This window comes from Pseudonaja textilis, chromosome 7 (assembly GCF_049901715.1).
Source record: "Pseudonaja textilis isolate UNSWEBS1 chromosome 7, rPseTex1.2, whole genome shotgun sequence".
NCBI lineage: Eukaryota > Metazoa > Chordata > Lepidosauria > Squamata > Elapidae > Pseudonaja > Pseudonaja textilis.
This window is the reverse complement of record NC_141996.1, coordinates 22,745,249-22,765,875: the sequence shown is the minus strand read 5'-3', so window position 1 is coordinate 22,765,875 and position 20,627 is coordinate 22,745,249. Positions and strand designations below refer to the sequence as shown.

General features: G+C 35.3%; 1 protein-coding gene across 5 annotated transcripts in view; it reads right to left on the bottom strand.

The window, feature by feature from the left end:
• Positions 1-2,563: 2,563 nt before the first annotated feature.
• Positions 2,564-20,627, bottom strand: part of LOC148125266 (cilia- and flagella-associated protein 337-like) — a 40,804-nt gene continuing 22,740 nt past the window's right edge. For 3 of the 5 annotated variants that reach the window (XM_087937224.1, XM_087937226.1, XM_087937228.1), the window contains 16 exons: positions 20,427-20,578; positions 17,742-17,847; positions 16,083-16,189; positions 15,912-15,991; positions 15,765-15,819; positions 14,018-14,063; positions 12,505-12,564; positions 11,489-11,654; positions 10,275-10,361; positions 9,827-9,885; positions 8,998-9,136; positions 8,018-8,057; positions 7,851-7,939; positions 5,539-5,714; positions 3,705-3,805; positions 2,564-3,623 (listed from right to left, as the gene is read on the bottom strand). In XM_087937224.1, coding sequence (XP_087793350.1) covers positions 3,443-3,623; positions 3,705-3,805; positions 5,539-5,714; positions 7,851-7,939; positions 8,018-8,057; positions 8,998-9,136; positions 9,827-9,885; positions 10,275-10,361; positions 11,489-11,654; positions 12,505-12,564; positions 14,018-14,063; positions 15,765-15,819; positions 15,912-15,991; positions 16,083-16,189; positions 17,742-17,847; positions 20,427-20,578 — 1,644 coding nt within the window. In that variant the 3' untranslated portion in view covers positions 2,564-3,442. The remainder of the gene's footprint in view (positions 3,624-3,704; positions 3,806-5,538; positions 5,715-7,850; positions 7,940-8,017; positions 8,058-8,997; positions 9,137-9,826; positions 9,886-10,274; positions 10,362-11,488; positions 11,655-12,504; positions 12,565-14,017; positions 14,064-15,764; positions 15,820-15,911; positions 15,992-16,082; positions 16,190-17,741; positions 17,848-20,426; positions 20,579-20,627) is intronic. The other 2 variants (XM_087937225.1, XM_087937227.1) reach the window with 2 other exon arrangements.

Below are 20,627 nucleotides of genomic sequence, written 5' to 3'. Positions count from 1 at the left end.
TTATGATTCTTAAAATATTGGCTTTGTTTGTTTGTTTGTCCTATTCAGTTTCCTACCTTTGTCTTGAAAGCCAACAGTTAGTAGGACATAATATTTTTAAAAGTCTCACTTAAATTAATCCAAAACGGAGTATTTTTTGCTGAACTGATTCCATCAATAGGCACACAACAAACTCCAGCTTGAGCTTTGATCTCAATTTCTGGACTCTTCAGCAAGACTAGCATTATCATTTCACATTGAGAGTTTGCTGTATAGTGAGAGGGGAAGTATATAAGCAGCACCCATTCTGTTCTTATGACCCAATTCTCAAATGCTTATCAGGGCAGAAAAGGTTCTTTTAAGATCTATATAAATTCCTATGGATCATAGGTAGTCTCCATCCTGTTTTTCAACTCTTATGTACATGTTATGCTTAAAATTGCAAATAGCCAGGTCAAACTAACAGTATTGCCATATTTAAGGGCAGTGTGAAAAGAAAACTCTATTCTTATGAATTGACCAAAACTAAGAGATACTCTTCAAGACTGAACTGTCATCTCAAACTATTCTTGAATAAATCTGCTAATCTTCAAATTTCAACCATAGCAAATGGCGGACAAAAAAAATGTAAGATGTTGGTAGCTTCATTTCAGCTAAAACAAAAGCTTAGAAACAAACTGGGAATTTTTGAAAGGTAAAAAGCTTTCAAAAGAACTTGAAATGCAGCAGAAAGTGCTAGAATTGGTAGTGTGAGCAGGTTATTAATAAAGAATTGGTTTAAAAATTATGATGATAGTGACAAAACACAAGACCTTTGCTTTAATGAGCTAGTGGGAAAAGGTGTGCATTAAAGCAGCGGTCTTAAATTTGGGGTTTTGCACGTGACCTTTTATGCATTTTATATGTGATAAATGGAAGTAGGATTGTATCTATGTGCAGTAGCACATAAATTTTGTCTACCAAATCAAAATGTTAAAGGTCCATTAAGTATTTTACTGTGGTAGTTTGAGGAAAAAAATTAAGAATAAGAAGCTGACTAGATAGGCAAGGACTGTAGTTTGAACCAGGGGAATAGAATAGAGGCGAATGAGTATTGTACATGAGTATTGTAGAATTCCACATTTTGTGGATAGTTCAGATGATAATTTCAGCTGTTTGAGATTCAGAATATTTCCATGTTAACATTTCATTGATAAAAGCTAATAGAAGAAAAATGCAACCACTGGAGCAAGAGGCCAATGCCATGTTAGGAGTTATGAAGGTAATCTTCAAACATCCAGATAACCGCAATATTTTTTTTATTTCTTTATTTGTATCACACTTGGGTAGAGTTTATTTTAAAAAGTGTCTCTTGGTAGCTTACAGTAAATAGAAAACAAGGATTAAAACTTCCAAGGTCAGGTTAAAACCAATCTCAATAACCATAATATGCTTCTGACACATGACCATTAAAAAAGGATACAAAAATAAAACAAAAACCGAGAACCAGATAGCATTAAGTGTAAATTTAATAAACTGACCTCCAAAATATGGTTTTTAACATTTTGTGGAAAAGCCAGCAAGTTAAGCCGGCTTAATCTGATCTCCATCAGGAGGCTGTTCTGCTTGTGCTATAACAGAAAAGCAACACTTTCTAGATTCTGCACACATACATCATGTCTTTTCAGAAACGTGGCACGCTATTTCTCCTGGGATGTTGTAATACATTAGTCTGATGCTGATTGAAGTAAGTGGTGCTGGAAGTATTTAAATGCCAAGACAGTAGCTTTATAAGTCAAAACCAGCACTATAAATTATATCTAAAAATCAGCTGATAGCCAATGCAGGGCCAGCAGAACGAGCGTTACCTGCTCTCAGCAGTGAGAGCAAGGAAACATGCAGGCTGATGCTTTATGGATCATTTGCAGTTTCCAGGTAGCTTCTAAAGCCCATGTGAAGCACATTGTTGCAGTCTTTTCAAACAGTAATGAGAGCATGAGTTACTTTAGCCAGGTCATGCTGCTCCAGTTAGTGTATTGCTGTAATTGGTGCACCTGCCAAAGCTGGGCATAGATCCCAATGGCCATGGTTTCTACCCATCGTTTAAGCAGAAGATGCGTATGCAGAATGACTCACATATTGCAGACATGTTCTCTAAAGAGTAGTACCTGCCTATTAAAAAATGATGGCAATGGAGGATTCTGATGTCTAAACTGCTACTGTAATTTTACTAGGCTTCCAACTTCAGCCTGTTCTCTCCCTTCCAGACTCCAGGCATTGGGAAAGGACACTGATAGTATCTCACTTGAGATACCCGGAGATAGTGATGTATAGAATTGGGTACCATCAGCCTACAAGGAGTCAGTTTATTATTCTTACTCTTTATTGGCCAAGTGTGACTGGACACACAAGGAATTTGTTTTGGTGCAAATACTCTCAGTATACATAAAAGATACATTCATCAAGAGTCAAGAATCAAGGTACAACACTTAATGATAGTCATAGTGTACAATAAGCAATCAAATCATACTAGGACAGTCAATAAAAACAGGGTACAAGCAACAAAGTTACAGTTATACAGTCACAAGTGGGATGGGTGATAAGGAGTGATGAGAAGATTAACAGTAATAGTGCAGACTGTAATAGTGGGGCAGTGTTGAGGGAATTATTTGTTTAGCAGAGTAATGCATTGGGGGAAAAACTCCTTTGTCTAGTTGTTCTGGTGTGCAGTGCTCTATAGTGTCGTTTTGAGAGAAGGAGTTGAAACAGTTTATGTCTGGGATGTGAGGGAATCTAAATATTTTCACAGCCCTCTTTTTGACTCGTGCAGTATACAGGTCCTCGATTGGAGTCCAACAACATTTGGAAAGTCTTGGTTCTTCATTCCTGCAGTTTGAAATATTTTGATGAGAGAATGGGCACCTATGGGTTCACACTGTCCTCTAAACCTTAATATGATTTATCTTTGATTTCTGATAATCTAGTCAGAATTGTCTGTATGCCCTGATTTATACTCAGTGGGTAGCTTGGTCATCATATGTAGCCTTCTAAAACCTTATTTTGCTTTCCCCATTGCTGAATTTCAGTTTACATCATTTTGAGACAGTGTATTTGTGGAATAAGTTTAACACAACTTTTAAAAATGTAGCCACCAAAGAAATACAGTTTGGCACATTGTGTTGTCCTTCTACCCCATGCAGCCAAGTACTGTCACATAATTGTTTTTTAGTTTTAGTCTCTACACTCTAGCCTAGTACGTTACAACCTGTGTCAGTGGTTTAGAAAACCATGGTTATTTTTCATTAAATGTGAACCCAACCAAAGGTGCCTAATTCAGTAAAACACAATTAAGCAAACCATGGCTTAGCATGTGTGAAACAAGTCTGCAAAACAGTACCAATATCAGGTTTAACAGGGAAAAAATTCTCTATTAATTGTGTAAATGTCAGTTATGAGATTAACGTTACTGAAGTATTTTAGTAGATTACTGCTCCATTGTTCCTTGATAATTAGCACTGAATATGTCTACCCCAAGGACAGACAAGTCAGGTTTCTCACAGTTTCCTGGAAAATTGTCAATTTCCCAATAGTCAATGGCATGATAAATACTTGGTCCCCTTCGTTTAATCCATCTATCTGAAAGCTTGGATCTCTCATACTTCATCCTAAAAAATAAAAAAAAGGAAATTGCAGGTAGAAAAGCAACACTTTGAAAATGCATTCATTCATTAACCTCAACTTCTTACCGCCTGCTTGAAGCTTGTGCGTAAAGCCTCTTGTTAATTTCTTCTTCAATATCCTCATCAGTAACAGTAATTTGTGACGAGGGTAGGATACAAGTAGTCTTCTGATGAAAGTATAAAGACAGCTAATGTTAGCATTGTCACGGCAATCAGAATTGCTGCTGTCACAATGTACATTACAAAATTCTTCAAATACTGTTCAGCAAATTATCTATGTCAGATGGCAAAAGACCAAAACAAGGATAGAAAACATTCTAATTTTCTAATTGCTATATAGTTATACCGATCCTTAGGTTTTATTTATATACATAGTTGTTGCAAATATAGACACAGGTAGTTGTTTCAGCAGGATACACATGGTATCTTCTTATCAGGATTCCTTTCTTGCCCTCACAGAAGAATTTGTGTATTATTTCTCATATGCTGCTGAAAGATTATTTAACATCTGTTGACTATATAGATAATCCTCAAATTACTACCACAATTGAGCCCAACATTTCTGTTGCTAAGTAAGACAGTTGTGAATTCAGCCCCATTTTATGACCTTTCTTGCCAAGGTTGTTAAGTGAATCACTGTGATTGTTTAGAAACACAGTTGTTAAGTGAATCTGGTTTCCCCATTGACTTTGCTTGCCAGGTTGCAAACATTGATCACATGATCCTGGGACACTGCAACCATCATAAATATGAACCAGTTGCCAAGCATCTGAATTTTGATCATGTGACCATGTGGATGCTGCAAGGGCCATGTGAAAAACGGTCATAAGTCACTTTTTTCATGCCATTGTAATTTTAAATTGTCACCTAATGAATTGTAAGTCAAGGACTATATGTAGATGATTCAGGGTCTGTATGATAGTGAGTGATATTATTGGTTTCAAGCATGATTTACAACCTATAACTTTGCTAACCATTTATCTTATTAGGAACTGAAAAAAACATTGCTATTATTCCCAGAGTGACTTCTTTCAATATACACTATAGAGATTTACTAGAAATTGAAATTTGAAGTTGAAGTTGAAACTCAGCCTTATAATAAAATTCTATAGGTCTACTTAAACAAGTAGGCTTCATATTGAGGGAGAAATACTGGTATTCCCACTCTATAAGAGTGAAGTAGACACAAGAGTAAGAGGCATAGTGGTTGTTGTGGTTAGCTGGCAGTAGGTGTGGATAGCTGAGGAGCAGCAAGGACTCAGGTGAGGGGCCAGGGCCATTAGGGAGTGGACTGCTGCCTTCAGAGATTGTGGGGGCTGGCAGTAGTGATGAGGAGGTTCCCGAGGAGCCTGTGCTAAGTGCATGTGCATGCAGGATTGCTCGGAGGAAAGAGCAGTTACAACAGCATGGGCGACTTGGGAGTAAGGCTTCAAAGTAATGGCCCCTCCTTCAAGAAGATAAAAGCCAACTGTGAAACAAATGTACTTTGCAGAAGGCAAAGACGTTTTGAAGCTCCAGCCTCGTGGACATTCCAGTATCCTGAGTTTGTGTTTGAAGATTCTTAGTTTGCAAATTATTTCTTGTCTTATCTTTTGGCAAGTCTTGCATAGTTTGGCAAGACTTGTACTTATCACAGCTAATTATTTTGTAAAAGCATTACAAGGTTACTGTTCCTTTTAGATGGTGTTTGATTTGTTGGAAAAGGGCGTGGGTCAGAATAGTGATAGGAAGGATACAAAGGACTGAATTTAAGAACCAAATAAATCACAAATTGATCTGGTTATTCTGTGACAGGAAGCCTGCCCACACTGCCCGTACTACATCCCAGTATAGTTTTAATTTTTCCTGCAGGCTGTCCCGAAGCACAGTCTGAGTAAGCTTATAGTTAACATAATAAAACCTTGGAAGGATTTTTATTTTCATCTTGACTGATGATCTGCATGTCAGAGGAAGTGTCTTCCAGCATAGGATGAATGGGCATACTCTGTGGATCTATCAAAATCTCATAAGGGACCATGGGATGTTTCCAGGAGGATGTGTTAAAAATTTCCCAAGGTTCTTCCTGACCAAAGGTTCCTATGAAGGGAAGAAGGAAATATACTGCAATGCTGAAACTGGCAAATATGAAGAATCTGAGACTAGACAAGACTTAGTAAAACAGAGAGTAGGTGCTGTCAAAGTTCAATGCTGAGAAAGGACCCCCGCCCCCAAAGTTAATTATCCATTATTGGAGAAAGAGTGCAGGATAAAAAAAATCTGGGAACTAATACACAAATAGTAAATACAGTTAGATTCACAGACACTTTGCCATTATAAGAATTTCTTTACCCTTTTAAGAGATTTCACATCTTCAAGACTTAAACTTAGCTTCATTTCTAATGTTAACTCAAGAATCTATTGTTGTACTCCTAGAGAATAATGTATTGCTATACCCAGGGCAAAGCAGTGACAGAAATTCCCAAACAGACTTATTAAAGGAGTACCATTCTGTGAAAATAGCTTTGAAGAACATATTATTATATAAGCTATTATATAAAGCCATATTAAACAATGAAATAATTGTGTGAGCCCAGTCAAATTTAGATGTAGATTGGATGTTGCCAATTATATTCAGTACGTGCATAACTAATATTGCCATGAGGACACTGAATTCCTGCTTTTGTTAACATATGCAAATTTGATGGGTAAGTATAATTCAATAAGAAGAGAATATATGAAGCTCAGGCTTTAATTATGGAGTCTCTGAGCTTGGTCACTTATTTATAGATATCTCATAATTACCCGACTAAGCAACATCATCAGTACATATAGAAATACATTGTGCATAGATATTTCTTCAAACTGGAGTCTATTAGAATTGAAGTAATAGTGCTCTAGAGGTTCATGTAAGGCTGCTCACATGGTAGTACATTTTAGAACCTTAAATCAGTGGAATTTAGGGTTGACAAGGCATACAGAATTACAGTGAAAATATGCATCGAAGGTATTATAAAAACGATAACATTAAATTAAATAATGTCAGGGGCTACCGTAGCTGGATTGCCAAAATCCAAATAAGCATTAGATGGCAGCAAACATACAGAGAATTGTAACTCTTTGCTATCCTTTTGTGGCCCGAGTCTACACCCAAATCTAGAGCTGGTAGTTCTAAACAAGATGTGGTCTTTCATAGAAGGATTTTCTTTTTCACATAGCAAAAATTTAAGGCTAATTGCATGTAGTTCTCGTTGATATTAATAGGACTGAGACCAACTGATTAACTTGCGTTATTATGAGCAATGATGTTATTAGTACAACTAAATCTGGATCAAGTCCAATATAATATGGCCACTGTAGAGGTGGTATTCAGCAGGTTCTGACCAGTTCTAGAGAACCGGTAACAAAATTTTTGAGTAATTTGGAGAACCAGAAAATACCACCTCTGACTGGCCCTGCCCCATCTATTATCTGCCTCCCAAGTCCCAGCTGATCGGCTGGGTCTTCTTTTGTTGCCCTGCACAGAAGAACGGAACTGGAAAGCAGGTTAATGGGGTAGGGACTGGATATTTTGCAGTATTCTTCCCCTGCCAGGCCCACCAAGCCACACCCACCAAGCCATGCCCATCAAACCACGCCCACAGAACTGGTAGTACAAATTTTTAAATCCCACCATTTTTTATATATTTATTATATACATTTATTATAAAAATAAATAGCAAACAGCAGACAGTTCACTGGGTTCTAAATCAAATAATTCATCACACTAAGTTGCAACAAAATAGTATCTAATTTTTTATTTTTATATGCTTTAGACTTTTCTTTTTCTTTCCTTCCTTTTCCTTCTCCAAAAGGATTATACAAAGGAAGAAAGGGAGGATGATTAAAAAGTGAACTGTTGTGTATACATTAAAAAAGAAGAAATGTTATTCTACTACTGCAAAAAAACCCCACTCCACTACATCTTAAATTATACTAAATTATATCATCTTATATTGTAATGTAAACCATTCTCATTTATCTGATAAAACCCTTACATGATGATTTATTTAAAGTGTCATAAAGTCAGTCAATAAAATTATGTCATGGTTTTCCATTGCATTAATAATTATAAACAGAAAGATATATATTTAAGTCAACTCTGTTACTACAACTATCCAATTTCCCTTCTTCTAAATGTTTACTAAAATTTAAAGTATCTCATTATCCTCATGCTTTACAAACATATTGATTTACCAATGTATTCTCCATTCAGACTCCACAAACGAATTGTACAATCAATAGAACAGGATAAAAGGATATTATCTTCATCTATAACTTCTAACCTGTGGATTGAAAGAAAATAATCAGTCCTACTGTATAAGCACAAATTATTCTTTTGTAATGGTTAAGATCATACTTACGTTAGAACCAGATCTAAATGAGCTCGCCAATGGTTCAAATCTGAAACAACAAAAAAGAAAAATATCAGTTTATTCATGGACTGTTCAGAATTATATTAATAGAGAAAAACACTACAGTATACATATTAAGGTCTTATATTTAAACATAAAATATGTGAGACCTTAGGACTGTAGTCTCTGAAAATATCTGAGTCCAGGACTGGAGCATGTGGTTTTAGGGGGAATGCAATTTTGGAGCACCTCATTCTGGCCCTGTTAAAACTTCCATAGTATATACTCACTAGCATTCAGAACAGGAAAAAAAGCAATGGAAATTTTGTGAGTGCCAATATTTTCCAGTCTATATAACATCCACTTTCTCTTGCCCCCATACAAACTCCCCCCCGTTTTAGCTTTCAGGAAGATTTAAAGTTCATACCCCTCAGAATACAGGTAGGAATGTCTTTATCTTCTAAAATAAAGATTAGGTCTCTTTTCAATGGGAACATCCATAATTTACACAAAAGCATGATTTGATCAGCAAATAAACAAATATGCCCTATTAAGAAACAACTGAGTTGAGTAATGATTATAGGAGGGTGGCATGCAGAGCGAGAGTGATATGTAGACCCAGTCTTTAAAAGAAAGATTACAAAATGGTCACTTAAATACTCCATCCAAACTTGCGTCTTACAGCTTTTATAAATATATTTTCTCTGTTGTTTCTTGTCCACTGCAATCATTAAATAGGAGTACTGCATATTTGAAATATAATCAAAACAGCTCTCAATTTTACATTTTAAGTGATTATTTCACCAGCCTTATTGAAGAATATTGCCTGTTTACAAAATTAAACCATACAACGTAGGAATATCACTCTGTGAGTAACATCTGGACCAATTCAACTTTTTAAAATAATGCACTGTAGATTAATTTTTAAAAATTCATTTTTCCAGTTCGAGATACAAAACTGTAATATACACATAGTAATATAAACATACATTTGGGTGCTTCTTTTGTATGCTGAAGGGCATAATTTTGGATGTCATGGACATACACATAACCATCTTCATCAGCTGCATACATATACAAATCATCTGCAGTCACAGCAATGCTGCTGATCAGGGATTTCCCCCTAGACTGGAGTATAAAGTGGTACACTGTAAAATATTCTTTATAAACTATTTTGAAAACTGCATAACTATACAGCATAAGGAGAGGTATAAATTCCAAAGAATGAGATTCTGATTTGCATGTTAGTTCAGGAATTTCTCATCAGCTATCATCTGCTCACATTAAATTTCAGGGAGACTGAATTCCAATAACATCCATATTGTAGTGGCCATCTTTGGTTTATACCACAAGGCAATGTAAAATCTTGCATTCATAATGGTTTAACAGAATGCAATGTAAAGAATGTGAGTACGTCATGCAATGATGATCTTAAACTGCAATTAGTAAAACAAAGGCGTGCAAATTAGAGAATGTTTTTGACATATTTCAGATGTTACCAGTATTCATGCTGAAGATCTGTTTATAATTCATCAGACAATCAGCCAGATATTGAAACTAGATTTAGTATATTATGATGATTATGATGATTGCTTTCAAGTCAGTCTTGACTCCTGGCAGCTGTCTGAACAAGTCGTTGTAATTTTCCCAAAAGGTTTTTGGAAAACCATTGCCTTCTTCCTAGGGCTAAGAGAAAGTGACTGGCCTAAGGTCAGTTAATCTAGAACTCAGAGTCTCCCACTTTCTAGCTTTAATCTCTACAGCAAACTGGTTTTCTTTCTAACTTTTACAGCCATTAATTTTACCGATTAAACTTACTGGTTGAAAACTTGCTATGAGTGGTTCCTCTGAAAACAAACTCCAGAAATGCAGATAACCTGGAGGAGGGGGAAATCATAAAGACAAAAGATGAAATATTTGGTAGCATTTAAACAAGCATACTTTTGTGCTAACTGTAACTAACTGACCTTAAGGCAAATTTATAAAACCACAGTGAGTGTAGACTTGACGATATAAAGTTTAAGATTGCTAGGACCCTAAACGTCTAATCTCATTACTTTTTCTTTCCATGTTTTTAGCATGATTGATAATGCTGTGGTAACAGGAAGCAAGGTTTCTGACATCTAAGTATCATTTCCTTATCTAGTCTGTAAAAACATAAGCAAAATTAATTGAAATTGAATTTATCTCCAAATTGGGATCATCAATTAATTAAGTTATCACCATGGTTGTTTTGTTAATGATTTATATCATCCATTAATCCTACCTTGTGGGCCATTAGAAACCAGAGATGCAGTAGTTGAATCAAATTTCACAGCACGAGTCTTTAGAAAAATTATCCGTGTCACATCAACTGGTGGGGAAGGGAAAAAAATATAATCACTATAAGGAAATGTGAGTTTTTCAATATACTGTACAAAAGGCATAGCCCAACTGCTTTCATCCTAATATATTATTATGAAATTTGTTTGGCTTGGCTTTGCATCCAGACATTTATAGCTTGCCAATTAAGTCATAATTAAATTATTATTTATTTTATTTGTCAAAAGCTTACATTATAACAGAAACAAGAATAAACATTTTAAATACAAGAAATAGGACTAATAATTGGGGACAATAGGACAAGGATGGTAGGCACGATTGTGCGCTTATGCACAATTAATCAAGACTTGGCATAATATGTGAATGCAGTCAAATATCCATATTATTAAAGTTAAATTTTAATTTCTATGACTAAACTTTACCATAAGTAAATAAGAGGCCCTCTGCTCTGGGGATGTTATATACTTTTTAAGACTACAACTGTAAATGTATGCATATGTTACAAATATACTTAATTTAATTTTATCTGAATTGAATATTTGGAAGAGACTTTTTTGGGATTAAACTTTTTAAGCAGGTTTATTGCTTTAATCTGCTAAACCTCCCCTACCCTAATTTATTGGCTACTATTTGTTTTGTTTTTGTTTATGAATGTGACTTATCCTTCTTAATTGTGTAAGCCATGCCCTAAGATCATGCTACAACAGATAAAACCACATTTGAATGAAATAAAGGTATAGAGATCTTACTTTCAAATTCTTATTTCAAAGATGTGAGCTGTAGACCAAGTTCCAGCAGTTTCTAACGTTACTCAAAAGAACTGAATTGAACACATGACTGAGATACATTAATTAAACAGTTTTAGGGCTCATGCCAAATAAAGATCATTTCCTGCCCACCCATCTGGAAATCAGGAGGTGACATATATATTAAAATAACATCAACAAAATAAATGGATTGACTGAACTATTCCTAGTGTGGTAAAACATGAAGTTGTTTTAACTATCCCAAGGCTAGTCAACATGGGCTAGGCTTCAAGTGTGGATTTCTGCCGTATTTTCCATTTATATGCAATTCCATATGCAAGGATTCATTAAGAATTATTCATGGCAATATGAGAATTATATTTTACAATCTTTTTCTGATTAGTGAACTTACTCTGAGAATGAACAGAGGCAGCTGTGGTCATTGGAATGTAGAATCTGTGGTCTATGTGACCAGAGACCATATTCCAAACAATAATTTCACCATCATAACTGGATGTTGCAAGAAGATTAGGGGGACACTGAGCAATACAGAGAATGTCTTCTTTGTGTCCCCAGTTCTGGAAAAGAAAAAAAAAGTAAGAAAAAAAGTAAGAAAAAAGTGAACAAAACTGCTTCAAGTTCTTTGTGTTTTGGTTTAGATTGTATTTTACACACTATGCAAACCAACAGGTAGATGAAATTATACAATTCAGTATAACTTCATAAGCATAAGTACAAGCTCTCATGAGTTGCAAACTCTACAATTTCAGCATTGCCACTATATATACCCTGGAAATAAATCTACTTTATAAAATAAAGTTAATAGGGTGACTTTTATGAAAAAAAAATAAGCCTATACTTTTGGATACTGCCATATTCATTTAATTATGGATGGTCTCAGTCAGACTGACCATAAGGAAGTTCCATGTGACTAATTTTATCCTATTGGTACATCAGAAAAAAGAGGGTTTTAACTCCATGGAATGACATCTCATTATCCACATCTGATGAGTCAAGAAAACAAATTGGTTATGTGGTATTTGCAGGATTTATAGATCATCTATTTGGAGGTGGAAAGCTTCAATTTGTTGTAGGCCTCATCTGATTCACCAGAATAATGCTTCTAGTCCACAAAGTATGGATGAGAGTCCTTCCCTCTCTACCTGTGATTTATTTATGCTTCTTTATTTATTTGTCCTTCTTTTAGGCAAAAAGGTGGTGTGAATTTATCTGGAGGTAGCTCATATGATGTATTCCTAAGGAAAGTATAAAGTAAGTAGGTCCTTCACATTTATCCAGCAGTGAAAATTCAAAGATGGATTAGATCAAAGATTTATCTCCACTCTTACATTATCTAGTTCCCCAAATGTTATCAAACTGCCTATCCCAAACTGCTTATAAAGCACTTCATATGCCAACATTTCTTACTATGTCATCCTGCCAGTGGGGCTGAGGTTTCTTGATATGATAGAAATCATCTGCGGAATCCTATAACAAAAAATATCCAAATAAAATGATATCTAAGATAATCATTTATAATCTCCAAAATGAACTTGGCATTTCCAGACATACAAAAATAAAATCCAGCTCTAATTCAATTATTCTCTTGAAGGTACCCAAATCTGACTTGCCCATTTCTCACCTGAGTTGTGCATTCAATAAGTAATCAGCATTTGTTCCTATGAGTAGATTGTGGCTTCCCTTGATACTTACACTGCAACCCATCCTTCCATTGAAGCCTAACAATGCTACCATTTTATTTTACATTTTTCCTAAATGGTTATCCAGTTCTGACATTAAACTAAATTTAAAGTGTGTCAGTCATTCAAAACACAATTACAAATTAGCTACAAAGCCCGAGAGACTTGGACAAACATGGCTACAACTAAACCTTTATTGCAGTTTTAGAAGAGTAGCCATAACAGAACAGTCTCTGGGTGTAAGAAATCAGTCTAGAATGTATACCCAGACCCATTGCAATCCTTATTTCTTGCTCCTCCACATACAGAGAGAAGTCTTGACTTTCATCTTCTCATGCCTCACAATCCCATCTGTTTAATATAAGTCCATCCTTACATCCTCCGTATTCATACTCTTCTGTCCACTTCAGCTCTTGCCATTAACAGGGCCCTGATAAGTGATAGCAGCTAACAGCTTTTAAAAGAATTTGAAATTTGTGTGCATGGAATTGTGAGGCTGTTTGGCAACTACCTGATTTAAAGTGAGTCTTTTCAATTTAGAGACAACATATATTTAGAATGTATTATAATGGAAGCTTTCTGATTCTCTTTCTCATAGGTTTCCTTTATCCCCCTACTGATAAAGGGGAAGTTTGCAGCTGATTATTTATACACTCTTGAATCTTAATTGGCCTGGAAACACATTTTACACAATATACCACTGTGATTGTTAATATTGAAACTTTCTAAAAGAAAGCATAACATACTGTTGCCAAAAAAAATCCGTATAATCACTAGGAATAAGTACACACACACACACACACACGTACATATCAATCCATCTATCCATCTGGTTACATCTTGTGTATAAAGTGGAATAGTGGGCTTCCACTTGTGAAAGGGCCTCCTCATTGCTGCATGTAGATTGACCACTATGAATAATAAATGGTATTTGCCCATAGATTCAGGTAGTAGTAGCTAACAAAGTTCTCAGATTTTCTTACTGATCTATTCTTGAATTTGCTACTGGCAGTGCAGAGGTGCTACATTGAAAGCAGAACACCAGCTTTTAGGGACCACAATTAACTAAGTAATGCAATTTTGGCCACTTAAAATCATAGGCGAATAGAGCCAGGTTCTACACTAAAATGGAAAGTGTTCTCACTACTTTGTACTATTTATGTATAAAGGTACTTTCACACGACAATTTCAACAATCAATTAAGAGTGATACCATTTTTTGTATAGAAATTTCTTACTTACATAAAACAAATTTATTCTTCTGTCCCATCCCACACCTATGATATACCTGCAAAAGCAATTAATGTTTACCAAAATGTAAATTATTGTAGTCTTTCTGCTATGCAGCAGTAGCTAATAATCTAGTTGCTAGGGCCAGCTATATTTAATATCCCTCTTATATAAATTATTCTATTAAACAATCAGTGAGTTGAATTATCTATTATTCATTTTTAAATATAGGTGTATATATATTTAACTGCCAAAGACAAGAGCAAGCCAAGGTATTTATTCCCCTCTCCAGCACTACCTAGTTCAATGTAGATGAGGGAATAGAAGGAGAACTTACCAAATTTGCAGATGATACTAAACTGGCAGGAATAGCTAACACCCAAGAAGATAGGCTCAAGATCCATCTGGATCTTGACAGACTTGAACACTGGGCTCTAGCTAACAAAATGAAATTCAATGTTGAAAAATGCAAAGTCCTACACTTAGGCAAGAAAAACCAAAAGTACACATATAGACTGGGTGAAACCAGGTTTAACAGCAGTAACTATGAGAGGGATCTTGGAGTCTTAGTGGACAACCAATTAAATATGAGCCAGCAGTGTGCAGTGGCAGCCAAAAAAGCCAATGCAATCCTAAATGCATTAACAGAAGGATACAATCAAGATCAAGTGAGGTACTAATACCAATCTATAAAGCCTTAGTAAGACCACACCGAGAATACTGCATCCAGTTTCGATCATTACACTATAAAAAATGTTGAGATTCTAGAAAAAGTGCAGAGAAGAGCAACCAGGATGATTAGGGGACTGGAGACTAAAACATACAAAGAACTGTTACAGAAACTGGGCATGGCTAGTCTAATAAAGAGAAGGACCAGGGGAGACATGATAGCAATGTTCCAATATTTGAGGGGCTGCCACAGAGAGGAAGGTATCAAGCTATTTTCTAAAGTGCCTGTAGGCCAGACAAGGAATAATGGATGGAAACAAGGAGAGATTTAACTTGGAAATAAGGAGAAACTTTCTGACAGTGAGAAGAATCAACCAATGGAACACCTTGCCCTCGGAAGTTGTGGGAGCATCATCACTTGAGACTTTCAAGAAGAGATTGGAATGCCATTTGTCAGAAATGGTGTAGGGTCTCCCGCTTGGGCGGGGGAGTTGGGCTATATGACCTACAAGGTCCCTTTCAACTCTGTTAATCTGTAATCTGTAATCCTTGAATGTACGGTAATAACATACCTCAACAATTAAGGGGATCCCCATAACTCAGTGGCAGAGCATAAGATTGTATACTAAAGTCCTTAGGTTTAATCCCTGGCAACTGAAATGAAAAAAGCAGGTTTTTTCCTATCAAATAAATAGCTTGGTTTTCTTTTGATTTTCTCTGCTGAATGTACAGCACCATGTTAGGCTCATGACCTTCCCAGAACTCAGACACTGGATATCTGCTATTATGCACCTGTGTCTTCTCAGGTGCGCTCTTTTCTTTTAATTGCTCTGGTCGAGGCTGGGGCTTAGACAGGTCAAACTCTTCAGTTTCTGAACCTGATGACTCAGATAGATCCCTAACTTGAGGGAAATATATGAGATTTTTCCTAAGTCATCTGCCAAAACAACCTCATGGATTGAAATTTATTTTTTCAAGAAGAGGCCTGTTGATATGAACCTGCCACCCACACACAAAAAAACCCACATGGTTTTCATTAGCCTTTCCTACACTAAAACATCACATGTTATGACAAATGTGGATAACTTACTCATTTTTGTTGATCTCCACATAAGCACAGTCACGAACTTCATCATATCTGTCTTCTGCAGAGAAAAAAACCCCATAATGCTGGACTTGTAAATTTTCCCCCTTATTGAAATGAATGTTTAGATAATTCAATCAATCTTCTACTTACCCTTTTTCAAAGTGTGAAGACACTGTCCATTATTATAATTCCATATTTTCAGGCAGCCATCTTTTCCTCCAGTAATGAGTCTGAAACATCATTGAAATGCCTAATTATTTCTTCAGCGATGTGTTAAAAATATCACAGCCCTTCTCACACCCTAAAACTCTCCAAATGTACCTTCTTCCACTAAAATCAAATGTGAGGCATGTAATTGCAGAGTCACTATGAGCATTACCAAATTCAAAAACAGGCTTTCCGCTTTCGAAATCCCATACCTTGACCACCTTAAAAGAAGAAGAAAAAAAGGGACATATATAGAAACACTACTGCCATTATCCTAAAACATGTATCTTACAGAGAAATCAATTCTACAAGCTGCCCTGCCAGTAGATTTTTGGATGCAATTTAATGTGCTGGTTGTCACCTATAAAACCCCTCATGACATACACTCTGGTCATCTAAGAACAGCCTATCTCTCATCTTTTCTTTCCACCCCACACAATCTGATAGAATTGCCATGTTCCAAGTCCCAAGTGAAGCTGCTTTAATGAAGAGCAGAGGGACAAGATATTTCTGCTTACACATTATTTTCTTCTGAATTAAGTTTGAAGGCCATACAGCTCCAGCAAACAGATCCTTTTTCTTTGGCAACAACCAAGGTAGAATGCATGTAAAGACATGTATAGTTGCCTTATACAAGTCACCCTATTGATGGTCTATTAGGCCAGTATGGTTAACATTACACCCAGGGTTTCAAAGAAGTCTTATTTCCTAGCCAGGAGGTGGTGGATGTTGAAATTGACCTTCTGCACATAAAGCAGCCATACTTTATATATTACTTGCATTAAAGCAGCCATACAGCAATATTACTTGCATTTATAAGCATTATAGCTCATGGCCATGTGATTTCTATTTTATCCCTTGGTTTTGTCAGGCATTCCTCTCCCTTGTGCACCAAGCAGTTTTCAAAATATACTAGTAACAAGAGTAACCTTGCAGCAAGATGGGAGGCAAACAAATTTAATAAACAAATACATTTATTGAAACTGTGATTTGAGGCTAATTTATTGATGACTAAATTTTATAGAAGAAGAAGAAGAAGAAGAAGAAGAAGAAGAAGAAGAAGAAGAAGAAGAAGAAGAAGAAGAAGAAGAAGAAGAAGAAGAAGAAGAAGAAGAAGAAGAAGAAGAAGAAGAAGAAGAAGAAGAAGAAGAAGAAGAAGAAGAAGAAGAAGAAGAAGAAGAAGAAGAAGAAGAAGAAGAAGATTGCAGTCTAAAAGAAATACACAGGAAGTCTTTTTTATTGGGAGGCCATTTCATAATAACATACAGTATATTTAATGCAGTGTTTCTCTCAACTTCTACAAGACTTTAATAAAAGTGGACTTCAACACACTGGTTATTCCACACTATTTATTTGTCACATTTATACAACTGCACATCTCTCACAAAGTGACTCTTGCAATTGCTAAGGTTCAGAAACACTGATCTCTATCATACACAAAAAGTGAATGCTTTTGGAAGCAGATGTACGATATTGTGTCTTGATTTAAGTACTTATTTAGAAGCATTTGCTTCTGATCCTGAAAGGCATATAGAGACTCTAAGAGCAACTGGAGATAACTGCATTCTCCTTGAATATGTAAAATCTTTTTAAAAAGAGATTTTTTACCATGCCTTTTGACAAGGAATTCCAGTTTTGAGAAGGCTCAATCTCAAATCACAACTCACTTCATATCTAAAACAAAAAAACTCAGAATTCTGAAGATTCTAAATATATTGATTAGATAACTATGGTCAAAATTGAACAGATTTTTATAATTATCATTTCACTTACAGAATCTTCAGAGCAGCTCACAACATGCCTGAATACTTTGTTGAATTTGCAGCACAAAACTGGTTTTTTGTGGGAAGTTACAATATAAAGATCTGGAGTTGATCTACTTTAGAGACAACAACAAAATCAAACTATCAATAAATTAAAATGTTATTTGGCTTGCTGTTAATGCTTAATTAGCAAAATATACATAAATGCACTATTCTATAATTAAAGGGAAAAGCTACCACTACAGTATATCAAACCTGTACAAATCAATAGCAGTCCAGCTATTCAAAAATGAATCTATCCTCTAAAGCCCAATTTCTAATAATCCTTCTTCTGAATAACTGTCCAAACAAGTTTATTAATATACTAATCTTAATAAGTATGTTTTGTTAAATTTAGTATCTCTAAATAAAGTTGTTATATGTGTGTATACTTGGAGCTTATGCACCAAAGAAAAATTCCTTGTGTATCCAATCACACTTGGCCAGTAAAGAATTCTATTCTGTTCTGTTCTGTTCTGTTTTGTTCTGTTCTATTCTATTCTATTCTTCAGTCTTAGTGGCAAGATAAACTGTTCCTTTATGTCCCTATAAAATTAACAAAATAGTAGGAAGTGAAGTCTCCATTTCTCCATATCCACTAGAATAGACACATGTCCCTGTCTTGCCTTCTGTATCAATCTTCTAAAACTGCAGATGAAAATAGGACATTAAAACCTTATTTAAGAATTATCAAATCACATAGATAATTTGGTGTTTTGGGTTTTTTTTAATTTCAGGAACCAAACATAAATATCCATTGTAAAATTATCTTTATAATCAATATGTAAAAAGCTAAAAGTCTCCCTGACCAGTTGTGTCTGACACTAGGAGGTGGTACTCATCTCCATTTCTTAGCTGAGGGAGCCAGCATTGTCCGAAGACAATTTCCGTGGTCATGTGGTCAGCATGATTATACACCAATACATATGGAATTATCTTCCCACTGAAGTGGTACCTATTAATCTACTCGCATTTTCATGTTTTCTAACTACTAAGTGGGGCAGGAGCTGGAGCAAAGAACAGGAGTTGCATAGCACTCAGGTCTCAAAGATAGACTCTCATCTTTCTAGCTGACAAGCTCAATGTCTTTGACCACTAAGCCATGTGCCCCCTTTTGTGTCAATGTGTAGTATTCTTTATATAGTATCTTTAGATAACACACTATTCTCTTTGTTTGGCTAAGGCTGCTTTCATTAGTCACTTTTGATACATACACATGTACTAGGTTGGGAAAATATCACAAGAAAGTGCTATCCCGTGATTTTTTTTCCAGAACTGTTATTATTCTCTGGCTTTTAAAAACTGTAGGTGTTATAAAGTAGTGAATTGAACATGTAGAAATTTAATTTGATTTATTTCAAACTATGACAGTCACCTGCAGATTATCTAAACTAACTCATTCCAGATATCACTGGGCATCCACCAGTATCCTTTCAATTCATTCCCACAGGCAATTTTACAGAGTAAATGCAATAATACTCCAGCTGCCCAAATTTATCCCTGTGTGAAACAGAGGAGAGCAAGTTGACTGATCATATTCTCTTATATCATAAGTTTTATTCTGACATAAACTGATAAACAGAACCCTAAAACAAACATTTATATAGCTCGTTGGCTATTCTTTGGCCAATATGCATTCATCAAACCTGAATAAACTCTATCATATTGCTGAAGTCTTAATTTTGACTTGCTTTATTATTTCTACTTACTGCATTTTTGTTTGTATTTTGATTTGTCTATAATAACACATATTTGAATGTGTATCTTTTAGTCTTATTATAGTTTACTTTCATTAATTGAGGCTAATTCTTCATTCAGTAGAATTGAATTGAAGTTACATTTTTCTCCGAATGAATCTGAAATTATAAAGGAAATAAAATCTTTACACAAAGTCTTTTGAAGTAAATATTAGTAACTAAATGCTGTATTTCAGGTTTAATGAATGTCACTCCTGTATCTAAACATAAAACTGCATTAGATAAACAATTTGGTATCCCCAAAGGTGCCTGCATACATTTGGGCATCACTTTTCCTCTGTGGTTCCTAACCTTCCTGATATGTATTAGTTTAGTATGTGCACATATGTTAATTAAAGCTTATGAATGTCAGTTCCTCTAAGCCTGATTCAGCATTGCAACACAATATTGGAAATTTAGGGATTGCTTATCCTGAAAGAGAAAGTAACACCATAATGACATGCTCTAGTAATGAAAATGCCTGCATCTCAGGATTTTATATGATGCTTTATAGTTCATTGAAAGGCTGATAAATATTGGAAAGTACTTCTACTTGTTAATACTTGTATATTAGGAGAACTGCAACCTTCCCTAGCATTAATCAACAAATGCTTAAGTTATAGGTTTTAATAGATTCCAGCAAGCTAATCCAAAAATCACATTAGTAATAATTATTTGAAATTAAATGTTCATCTAGATTTTAGAAAATCCTTGTAATATTTTGCTTATGAGTGCAATCCTAATAAATGCCACAACATTTCAAGTATTCTCTTGAAGTGTCCCAACATAAGAATCACACTATTAAAAAAAAAAAACCTAGAATTTTATCAGCAATTTCTTACATTTGGGGTTTTCCATAAATGCAATTCTTGGTTCTGTCTAACTAACAGGAGCTCTGGTTATGTTGCTTTGTACTTTACCGTAATCTTAGGTGAAGAATGGCCAGTGTATTTGTGGCAACACAGAGTGATCGAGTGCCTGATACATAATGAGAAGTAGTAATCTCTCCTTTAATTCCATTGTTTTTTGAACAAGCAGTGAATAAGCAAGTCTGATCCTCCATATCCCATATCTGCAAGGAAAGAATTGTGTTACATTAAAGAGAAAGAACTACAGTAAAG